The sequence below is a fragment of the Pteropus vampyrus genome, unplaced genomic scaffold, assembly GCF_000151845.1.
Source record: "Pteropus vampyrus isolate Shadow unplaced genomic scaffold, Pvam_2.0 Scaffold135, whole genome shotgun sequence".
Lineage (NCBI taxonomy): Eukaryota > Metazoa > Chordata > Mammalia > Chiroptera > Pteropodidae > Pteropus > Pteropus vampyrus.
In genome coordinates, this window is record NW_011888916.1 from 787769 (window position 1) to 798025 (window position 10257).

General features: G+C 52.9%; 2 protein-coding genes and 1 pseudogene across 6 annotated transcripts; 2 read left to right on the plus strand and 1 right to left on the minus strand.

Annotated features, from left to right (window-relative positions):
* Nucleotides 1-960: 960 nt before the first annotated feature.
* Nucleotides 961-4452, plus strand: DPH2 (DPH2 homolog). Of its 4 annotated transcripts, none has more exons than XM_011367537.2 (6): nucleotides 961-1340; nucleotides 1557-1669; nucleotides 1914-2137; nucleotides 2473-3144; nucleotides 3229-3405; nucleotides 3487-4452. In XM_011367537.2, exons 1-6 carry the CDS (start codon nucleotides 1194-1196, stop codon nucleotides 3609-3611), a joined length of 1458 nt encoding a protein of 485 aa, XP_011365839.1. In that variant the 5' UTR covers nucleotides 961-1193; the 3' UTR covers nucleotides 3612-4452. The 4 variants fall into 4 exon arrangements, with proteins under 4 accessions (XP_011365839.1, XP_023390747.1, XP_023390745.1 ...); XM_023534977.1 differs by having other exon boundaries at nucleotides 1275-1409; XM_023534979.1 differs by lacking the exon at nucleotides 1914-2137 and having other exon boundaries at nucleotides 1205-1340.
* Nucleotides 2230-2348, minus strand: LOC111744500 (annotated as a pseudogene).
* Nucleotides 4453-6003: 1551 nt separating the features above from the next.
* On the plus strand, nucleotides 6004-9344 carry ATP6V0B (ATPase H+ transporting V0 subunit b). 2 transcript variants are annotated; one of them, XM_011367538.2, is made up of 8 exons: nucleotides 6004-6176; nucleotides 6936-6984; nucleotides 7233-7316; nucleotides 7433-7510; nucleotides 7720-7789; nucleotides 7929-7980; nucleotides 8187-8377; nucleotides 9040-9344. In XM_011367538.2, exons 1-8 carry the CDS (start codon nucleotides 6110-6112, stop codon nucleotides 9064-9066), a joined length of 618 nt encoding a protein of 205 aa, XP_011365840.1. In that variant the 5' UTR covers nucleotides 6004-6109; the 3' UTR covers nucleotides 9067-9344. The 2 variants fall into 2 exon arrangements, with proteins under 2 accessions (XP_011365840.1, XP_023390748.1); XM_023534980.1 differs by lacking the exon at nucleotides 6936-6984 and having other exon boundaries at nucleotides 6027-6176.
* Nucleotides 9345-10257: the final 913 nt, after the last annotated feature.

Sequence of the window (10257 nt, forward strand, 5' to 3'; positions counted from 1 at the left end):
CTCTCAGGCACCCCAGCCTTCTCAGTAAGATCTGATGAACAGATCTGAGTTCTTCAACTCCTGTTCATGAGCCTGAGTCTCCTTAGAGGTAATAGAACTGGTTACTCCCATATTTGTCTCCTTTCCCTGTTTTTTCCCAACCTTTCCGCAAATTCTTTGTCCTCCTTTCTTCATTCTTGCTCAGTTTCTTCCCATGCCAGCCTCTCATGTGCCATACCCTGTGGCCACTCTGTCCCCCCTTCCAATACCCCATTTTCACCTTACTCTTGATTTCTCACTTAGTCTTCTTCTAGTACATGCTATCCAGATGTCTTTTCCTCCTCTTCCCCACCCCACCCCCATTACCAATGAAGCACATATAAGCTAGGAGAATGAAGGGTTAAAAGCCCAACTTCTGAAATCAAACCTGGTTTTGATACTGATTGTTCTACTGACTTGCTGTGTCTTATTAGGTAGTTAGCCTCTTTTAATCTTAGTTTCCTGTAAAATGGGACAATTCTTACTCTGAAGACTGTAAACTCTAAGAATGCATTGCCTGGTGAACAGTAAGTGCTTAATGTTTGCCTGATTGACAGGCTGCTGTGAGGATAATAGCAATGCTTTCAGTACATGTGATATGTAAAAGAATACTTTTTAAGGTTTTATATCTAAATTGTTTCGACCCAGCAATCCTATTAGTACTATTGCTACAGCCCCCATTCTGCAGATGAGGAAACAGCCATGGAAACATTGGAGCTGCTCAAATTGAGATAGCTATTTTCAGGGAGTGGGTGTTTCTGAGATTAGGCCGTGGGCTGAACCTGAAAACGCCAAGCGCCCGTAGAGGAGAGACAGAGGAACTACAACACCCACAAGGCTCAGCGCCTCACTTCCGACCGGCCTCAGACCCTGAGGCCGATCTTTGGGTCTCCGTGGGCGGTTTGGCGGCGAGGATTGGAGGGTGGGAGCCGCGCGGGTTCAGGATTGGTAAAATTGCTATCAGCCCCGCCTCAAAAGCCGGAAGTAATCTCTTCCGTTGGCCCGTGTGTACTGGGGAAACGCGAGTTTACTCCGAGGGCTGCTTCACCGGCCACGGACTGACAGACTCTTCAGCCCACCGTCCTGGCCAAGTGACCAACTCGTTGAGGGCCACTTTTGAGGACTCTGGTCCTGAAGCTGGCCGAGGGTGATCCCCGCCACGCAAGCAGTGCCTCATGGAGTCTACATTCAGCAGCCCCGCAGAGGCGGCGCTGCAGCGGGAAACGGACGCTGCGGGGCTGCCCACTCCTCTCGCGGACTTGGACCGAGTGTACGAGCTGGAGCGAGTCGTCGGATTTGTCCGCGATCTGGGGTGTCAACGGGTGAGGGCAGGTTAGGGAGTGGTGGCTTGCCTCTCTGGAGATGAGTCGTCCAGAGGATCGGGTCTTGAGGTAATTTTGTGAGGAAGGGGTGGGAGGTGCCCCTCTGGGGCGAAGGGCTTTGAAGGTTGGGTAAGGGCTCTGGGAAGGTTTTCCTTGAAGAGGCCCTCGGTGAAGGAGAGGCCGTTCCTGGAACGACTCCATGGTTTTTGCTTACAGGTGGCCTTGCAGTTCCCTGACCAGTTATTGGGAGATGCTGCAGTCGTGGCTGCACGACTGGAGGAGACCGCGGGATCGAAGATGTTCATTCTGGGGGACACGGCCTATGGCAGGTGTGAACTTGAGCTTAAAGATGGAGAATAGGGTAGGCCTAGGGCTCCAGGGTTTCTGGTGTTTCCCCTGTTACACTGGCTGCCCGCAATGGCTGTGTTTCTCCTTGATGATGATGACTGCTCTCCTGATACTAGCTCCTCTTCTTTTCATAATATCATTTTTTTCATTGACCACATTTCTTACTCATGACAGCAACTCTTTTCCTGCTGAGATCCCCACTCACTAATGGTATTTCCCCTGCAGCTGCTGTGTGGATGTCCTGGGTGCTGAGCAAGCTGGAGCTCAGGCCCTCGTACATTTTGGCCCTGCCTGCTTAAGTCCTCCAGCCCGCCCACTGCCTGTGGCCTTCGTCCTTGGTCAGCGTTCTGTAGCCTTGGAGCTCTGTGCCAAAGCCTTTGAGGCCCAGAACCCAGACCCCACAGCTCCCGTGGTGCTACTGAGTGAACCGGCCTGTGCCCATGCCCTGGGTGAGGGATTTTGCTTGTGCATGCACATCTACTCTGTGTCTTAATTTCCCCATTTCAGTACACTCCCATAGAGTTTTTTTTTTTTTTTTTAACACCTGCAGCACCTGGTCTTTCTAGGTGGTCTCCCATCCAAGTACTAACTAGGGCCAACCCTGCTTAGCTTCCGAGATCAGATGGGAGCAGGCTTGTTCAGAGTAGCATGGCCATTGACCCTGTAGAGTTCTTGATGTGGGCTTGACCCTTGCCTTTGCTTTTGGGTCACATTCAGTTTTCTGGGTAATGAGGGGTCTCTTGCTTTGTCAGGCCCCAACCCTGACACCACTTCCTTCTTCCAGAGGCCTTGGCCACTCTCCTGCGCCCACGGTACCTGGACCTGCTTGTCTCCAGTCCAGCTCTTCCCCTGCCAGTGGGCTCTCTCAATCCAGAGCCTGAACCCCTGGAGCGTTTTGGGCGTCGCTTTCCTCTGGCCCCAGGGAGGCGTCTAGAAGAGTATGGTGCCTTCTATGTGGGGGGCTCTGAGGGCAGCCCTGACCCTGACCTGAGCCGACTGCTCTTGGGCTGGGCACCAGGCCAGCCCTTCTTCTCCTGCTGCCCAGACACAGGGCGGACCCAGGATGAAGGTGCTCGGGCTGGGAGACTAAGGGCATGTAGACGCTACCTGGTTGAGAGGGCTAGAGATGCCCGAGTAGTGGGGCTGCTGGCAGGCACATTAGGTGTGGCTCGACACCGTGAGGCACTAGCACACTTGCGGAACCTGACTCAGGCTGCCGGCAAGCGTAGCTATGTGTTGGCTCTGGGGCGTCCCACACCTCCCAAGCTTGCCAACTTTCCTGAGATGGATGTCTTTGTGCTGTTGGCCTGTCCTCTTGGTGCCCTATCCCCCCAGCCTTCTGGTAGCTTCTTCCGACCTGTACTGACACCATGTGAGCTAGAGGCTGCCTGCAACCCTGCCTGGCCACCTCCAGGCCTGGCTCCCCACCTCACACACTATGAGGACTTACTGCCTGGTGAGTTGTGGGGAACTGCCTGAGCTGGAAACACTTGGGGCATTGAATCAGGGAGCCAGTATGGATCATGTTTCTCCCTCCTAGGCTCTCCCTTCCACGTGTCCCTCCCTCCACCTGAATCGGAACTGTGGGACACCCCAGATGTGTCACTCATTACTGGGGAGCTCCGACCCCCACCGACCTGGAAGTCATCAAATGATCCTGGATGCTCAGCCCTGACCCAGCGGCCCCAGCTAGAGCTGACTGAGAGTAGCCCTGCAGGTAAGTGTACCAAGTCTCCACTCTCATCTGAACCCTTCCCTTAGACTCAGCCCACTCAGCTTCATTTCTCTCTCTTTGCAGCCTCGTTCCTTAGTTCCCGGAGCTGGCAAGGGCTGCAGCCCTGCCTAGGTCAGACACCAGTGACAGGAGCCGTGAGTGGAAGACGAGGGATTGCCATTGCCTACGAAGATGAGGGAAGCAACTGATACCATTTGGGGCCAGAGACACAAATGGATTTAAGAATCACAGCTAAGAGCTTTAGTATTCTCTGCACCAACCTCACCCCTCTGCCAGGATCCTTGATGGAGCCTGGATGGAGGGAGGGCAGACAGCCCCTCATTGTGGATAGGATCCAGCTCTGTCTTGTCTTGGCACTAGCACAAGGCTTAGCACATATTGGCTTAGTAAAATGCCTGTTATATGACTGATGGGGACTAGTTTGGGGCTTTTCTGAAGCCTTCTAGGCCCATCTGTCCTGGGAGCAGCTCAGGACCTCTGGCCAATCCCAGTTCCTGATGTGCGATTGAGGGTCTGCCTTTGTCAAAGGCAGGTTATAGATGGTCTAGACCAGAGTTTCTCAGCGTTGGCACTGTTGACATTTTGGGCCTGATAATTCTTTGTCGTGAGAGGCTGTTCTGTGCATTGTAGGATGTTTAGCATCGTCCCTGGTTTCTGCCCACTAGATCCCTGCAGCATACCTTTTTCCAATTGTAATAACCAAAAATGTCTCCAGACATTGACAAGTGTCCCCTGTAGGGGGGGCAATATTGCCCCCAGTTGAGAACCACTGGTCTACATTTGTGCTGTCCAGTACAGCAGCCACTAGACACATGTGGCTATTTAAACATAAACTTAACTAAAATTAAAAACTCGGTTTCCCAGTCACAGTAGTCATGTTTCAGTGCCCAGATAGCCACATGAGAGGACAGTACAGCTGTTTCCATCATTAAAGAAAGTTCTGTTGGATGGTGCTGGTCTACACTGACTCTGATTTGTTTCTCAGGGAGATCACAGAAACTTGAATAAACCAGATACTTTTTCTCCTTTCATTTTTTATTCATCAAACACTGCAGGTCCTGCACAGGTGTGGGTGGAGATCTCAATTGTATTTCACTGGATTCCTGTCCTTACAGTGTAACTGGAAAGCGAGGCAGTTAAATAGGCAATTACTACATGGTGAAACAGTACTCTCTGTGAGGGCAAAGCTCCCAGGAGCATCTGGAGCCCAAAAAAGGCTTCCCAGAAGGAATTATACCTAAACTGAATCTTTTGGAGAAAAAAAAAATCAGGTGAAAAGGACATTTGGGCAAAGGATACACTGTGCTTAAACACATGGACGTGAACCAGCATGGTGTGTGCTTCAAGCAGAGTGGAGTTGCTGGACCATAAAGGTTGAGAGGGGTGAAGTAAAACAACTCACTTCTTCATTCTTCACATTTGCTGAGCATCTTGGCAAATTGGCATTGTCCAAGGTGTTGAAGAAGCAGCTGAACAAGAGAGAAGTGGTCCCTGCTCTTAGGGAGTGCTCTTAGGGAGTCTGCTGGTAGAGGCAGATCTGTAAACTAACCATGGTAACCGGGACAAGGTGGGCACCAAACATGTATTCTGCAAATAAATATTGAGCACCCACTGTGTGCAAGGCACTGGAAATACAGCAGTGAGTTCAACAGAAATCCTTTCGTGGTACTTACATTCTCATGGGTGGGGAGAGATAGACAACCAAAACACTCAGTATGCCATATGGTGATAAGTGCTATGGAGAAATATAAAGCTGGAAAGGGAGTATAAGGGAGAGGGGGGTTGCAATATTAAACAAGATGGTTGGAGACGGCCTTTTGGAGAAGGTGAACAAAGACTAAAAGGAAGTTGCAGAGTGAACCTCATGGATAATTAGGAGAAACAGGGAACAAGTGCAAGGCCAGTGTGGTGAAAGTATGGCTGGTATGTTCAAGAAACAATGGGGCCAGTGAAACCAGAGGAGAGTTAGGGGGGTATTAGCAGGTGAAGGCTGGAGCAACACTGGTACAAGCCTAGTAGGCCATTAAAAGGACTATGACATTTGGAGTGAAATGGGAACCACAAGGGCATTTTAAACGAGAGTGACACGATCTTGCTGAAGTTTCATAAAGATCACCAGGGCAGAGCGGGAGCCCAAAGCCGGTGTGCCACCCTGTCTCTGGGTTAGGGAAGTCTTTCTGGAAGAATGATTTATGAGGGCCAGTAGTTGTTAGTCGGCCAATATGATGAGTACTACGAAGCGCGTTTCAGGTAGAGGAAACAGCTTGAGCGAAGTGAGGAAGAGAGCACGTCTTCGTGGAACTGGGTAGGAAGGCAAGGGCGGAGGCCCGTGGAATCAGCACTGGCTTGGAGGCTAAGCTCGGCTGTAAAGCAGGGCTGGTGTCGGGGCTCAGGGCGGAGTGTCGGAGCTAAGAAGGAGCGGGTTACGACAAACGCGAGGTACTTAGAAGGGAGCCGGAGCCACTTCCGAAGCGCGAGACTACAAGCACCACAATCCTCAGCGCCTACAGTTCGAGCGTCGTCAAGTTCTAGACCAGCAGCGACGTAGCTCAGGGCCCGGCATAGGGTCACGTGGTGCTAGCGTACCACGTGGGCGAGTCAGGTGACAGTGCGGGGCGGACGGTGGACGCAGGGACGTGGTTTTAGCTCTGGACCCACCGACCCGCGCCCCGCTGTCGTCGCCGCCATGACGGGGCTAGCGCTCCTCTACTCCGGGATCTTTGTGGCCTTTTGGGCCTGCATGATCGTCGTGGGTGAGGCCGGGCCCTGGCGGGCGGGTTCAGGATCCGGACTGAGCTGGAGCCCAGCGGGGGACGTGGGGTCTCAGGAATCCCCGGCCCCAACACGGGCTCGTACCCCGGGCTTCGGGACTTGCCTCACGCCTGTGGGGGCCTATGACCCCAACAGAGGAGACCTCTGACCTCCAGCCGCTCGAGGAGGGGCGCGGGCGGGGGGTGGGTTGAGGCCGCGAAAACAGCCTTGATCGCTCTCGTGCCGCGCCCCCCTCCCCTGTCTCACAGCTGTCGTCTCTCTCTTGCTCCTGACTGGCCTGCTTGCGTCGCGGGCCGGCTGCTTCAGTTCCTCTTTTCCTGGTCGTTTAGCCCTCTCCTGCCCCCCATCCCCCAGCTTGTTGAGTAAATAGCGAGTCGGACAGGGCGGGCAGGATCCGGTGGGGCCTGGCCCGAGCTCTTGCTCTCTCCCTTCCTCCAAGGTGTTCAGGCCTGCAGGCGGCTGCCCACGAAGGATCTTGGTCTGGGAGGTGGTGTCACTGAGGGAGATGTTACTGAGGGAGTGGCAGAAAATGGAAGCCTGAGCAGAGGAATCTATAGACAGCTATGCTTTCACGCGCGCTGGGTGAGGGAGGGGGCGCGGGCAGCTTGAGGATTCTCTGTTGACTTAGGTGGAGGCAGACCTTTGGGTAGGTGGCAGCAACTGGGCAGCAACTTCTTGTCTAAGTTGGGGAGCTTCTCTCTAGAGAGCAGCCTCTGACCCCTTTTTTCTCACTACTGCAGGAATTTGCTACACCATTTTTGACTTGGGCTTCCGCTTTGATGTGGCATGGTAAGGGAGGGTAGGGCAAGGGTTCCTCTAGGGGCTGCTCCACTGCAGCCTTCCTTCTCTGACCTGAGCTCCCTCATCCACCCAATCCCCAGCTGCACGGGATTTGCACTTTTGGGAATAGGCAGTATTTTGTCTTAGCATCCAGGTGGGGTTGGAGGTTGGGGGCAGGGGGTGGGATGAAGTGGGGTGGGTTTTGTGCCCACTTCTCCACCAGGGCTGACTTGTTTTCCTCCCTGTCTCCACACCAGGTTCCTGACCGAGACTTCCCCCTTTATGTGGTCAAACCTGGGCATTGGCCTAGCTATCTCCCTGTCTGTGGTTGGGGCAGCATGGTGAGTGTTGGGGTGGTGCGACCAGGGGAAGGGCCTGAGTCATAGCAGGTCCTTAATCACCCTGGGGGCAGTGACAAGCTTGGGTTCTGCTTATTGGTTTCTTATCCTTCCACCAGGGGCATCTATATTACTGGCTCATCCATCATTGGGGGAGGGGTGAAGGCCCCTAGGATCAAGACCAAGAACTTGGTCAGGTAAGTTAGGGTTCTTGGAAGATTGCCAAAACCAGCTGCATTGTGAGCTGCCTGTGCGTTTGACCTAACACGTTCCTCCTGACCAGCCTCCCAAAGAGGTGGGATGCTAATGGGGAAAAGGTGGCTGGGGACTCTCTTAGGAGGAAGACTGGTTTCAACCTCATCTCTTTCTCTTCTCCATTCCCCTTGCCCACCACTACCACCACCAGCATCATCTTCTGTGAGGCTGTGGCTATCTACGGCATCATCATGGCAATTGTTATTAGCAACATGGCTGAGGTATGGAGGACCAGGGTGGGGAGGGCATCCAGTGTGTATAGAACATTCCAGTGTGTTCTATACATTGCTTCGCAATTGCGGCGCGGGGGGTTGGGGGGGACGTAGGGGTTGGTTTCTGATATTTCTGTGCCTTCCTTAGCCTTTTAGTGCCACTGACCCCCAAGCCATTGGCCATCGAAACTATCATGCAGGTAGGTGGTGTGTGTGAAGGCAGAAAGCTGAGGCTTCACACCTGCTTCTCCCCTACAGCTCCCAGCTTAGAATCCTCATTTTGATATTCTGTCACTTGCTTTGCAAAATTGGGGTGGCGATTGGCTCCATTAGTACATTTTGGGCCCTTGTCCTCATCTCCCCTTGTGTCTGGCTTGGCCTCAGTGCTCCCTTTCTATCCCCCTAGGCTACTCCATGTTTGGAGCTGGCCTCACAGTGGGCCTTTCCAACCTTTTCTGTGGAGTCTGCGTGGGCATCGTGGGCAGTGGAGCCGCCTTGGCCGACGCACAGAACCCCAGCCTCTTTGTGAAGATTCTCATCGTGGAGATCTTTGGCAGCGCCATTGGCCTCTTTGGGGTCATAGTTGCAATCCTGCAGGTGCTGAATCCTCCTGGGGGAGCCTCTGTCATTGTCTATAATCCAGCCTCATCTTCCTTCCAGAGGAGCTGCAGTATTCCCTTCACCTGTAACCATGAATAGCTTCCATCACCTCATTCCTATCTTTTGGTTTTCCTTTTTTGAAGCTTTCAATTTAGTTTCCAATCCAGAAACACTAAGAACTGTCCTTGTTTTTTTCTGTTGCTTTTTGTCTCTATATGTTTCATTTAGTCTCTGGAGTGGGATCTTGTCTGTGTCTGTATCAGTCTGTCTTGGTGTGTTCGACTTTCTCAGGGCCTGTGTGTATATCTGTGCTGTCAGTAGCACAGCATGTCTGAATCGTGTCTTGTCTGTCTGACACTGAGTTTGTGGCTAAGGATCAGCCTGAGAGTCTGAGGGTGACTGTGGATGCCTGACTGGGTTGACTCTTGGTGACTGGCACTGTCTATATGCCACTTCTCTCCATCTTTCTGTCCCACAGCCTGTGGTTGTCTGTCCCTGTTTATCTGTGTTTGTCTGTCATAGCATATCCATCCTGATCCAGCCATCCATCTGTTGTCACCTGTCCATCCCATTATGAGTTAGGTCTGATCTTCTGTCATTTGTCATTGTCTTATATATTCTTTTGTCCCTACCTGATTTCTCCTGTTCTTCTTTTGCAGACCTCTGGCGTGAAGATGGGTGACTAGATGATCTGTGCGAGTGGAGCTGTGCCCCACTCTTATTTATTTGTGATTTTCTCGGGACAGCTGGAGCTGTGCCCCTTAGCTTTTCAGGGGGCTTGGTGTTCAGGGCCCTCCCTGCACTCACTTCTCGCTGCCTGTCAACCTGGAGGTACTGCCTGGCTGGATCCTCAGTGTGGGCAGTAAGCTGCTGACGACTGTGCAGCTATGCACCTGAGTCCCATCTCTACCCCCAACCCATCTTCCCAGTGTTTGTGAAATAAATGTGATATTTGTCTGGGTCATGCCACTTTTGTTGCTCTCCTTTGCCACCTCCTTTCATAGAAGAAGGGTAAACAGTTGTATAGTCCTCAACCTCATGCCTGCCTCTTGCCACTTTCTGACCCATGCACACTGTCTCTGCTCTGGACAGAGCTGGCTTCTGGATGGAGCAGTAAGGGTGCTGGGCTGAGAATTCTGTAGCCCTGAAATTCTTTGTTGAAGGGCTCTAGGGAGTCTGGAGTTATAGGCCCAGATGTTTGTGTTGGGGCAGGAGGAGGGGTATCCTCCTAGTTTCGGGTCCTTTGGGCTCTGTTTACTAAGCCCAAATTGGCCACATCTACTTACTTGGATCTACCCTTCAGGCACCATCACTCCATACCCTTGTGGGGCTTGGAGCTCATTGATTTGCCTCCCCCTATCCCAGCACCATCCCATGAATAATTTGATCCCTCGTTCCTAGGGCCTTATCCAGCTCCTTCCTCTCTTGTCCAATCTCTAACCCAATCTTCTATTAACCCTAGTAACCCCAGCCACCTCCAGGTCTCTGCTACACACTTCAGTCCACCCTTTATGGGTCTTGCCCAATTAGCAGCCCCCTCCGCTGATCGCTTGCAGACCTTTAATCATCCTTCCATCATCAATGAGTTGGCAAATCCCTAACCTCCCTGCCCTAGTCAGCCTAACTTCCAGGCCCCTTCTTTAGCCCAGTGCGTGCCCCAACCCGGACCCCACTCCTCACATGGGTTTGACCCAACCATACCCTCTCTGGTTCGGATCTCGAATACAGCCCCTTGGATGAGCATAACTGATTTCTTCCTCCTCGTCCCCCAGTCTTCTGCCACCGTCCCCTCGCTCCGCCGCTCTTGGCCACGGGCAGGGGCGGGCGTCAGAGGCGCGCGGCGGATGCGGGCGCGCTGGAGGCGGGGGCCGCGGGGG

Coding starts and splice junctions, on each gene's coding strand:
- DPH2 (XM_011367537.2), top strand. CDS start 1,194: ATGGAGTCTACATTCAGCAGCCCCGCAGAGGCGGCGCTGCAGCGGGAA. Junction 1,670..1,913: donor GGGGACACGGCCTATGGCAG/GTGTGAACTTGA, acceptor TTTCCCCTGCAG/CTGCTGTGTGGATGTCCTGG. Junction 3,145..3,228: donor CTATGAGGACTTACTGCCTG/GTGAGTTGTGGG, acceptor TCTCCCTCCTAG/GCTCTCCCTTCCACGTGTCC.
- ATP6V0B (XM_011367538.2), top strand. CDS start 6,110: ATGACGGGGCTAGCGCTCCTCTACTCCGGGATCTTTGTGGCCTTTTGG. Junction 7,511..7,719: donor AAGACCAAGAACTTGGTCAG/GTAAGTTAGGGT, acceptor TACCACCACCAG/CATCATCTTCTGTGAGGCTG. Junction 7,790..7,928: donor TTATTAGCAACATGGCTGAG/GTATGGAGGACC, acceptor TGCCTTCCTTAG/CCTTTTAGTGCCACTGACCC.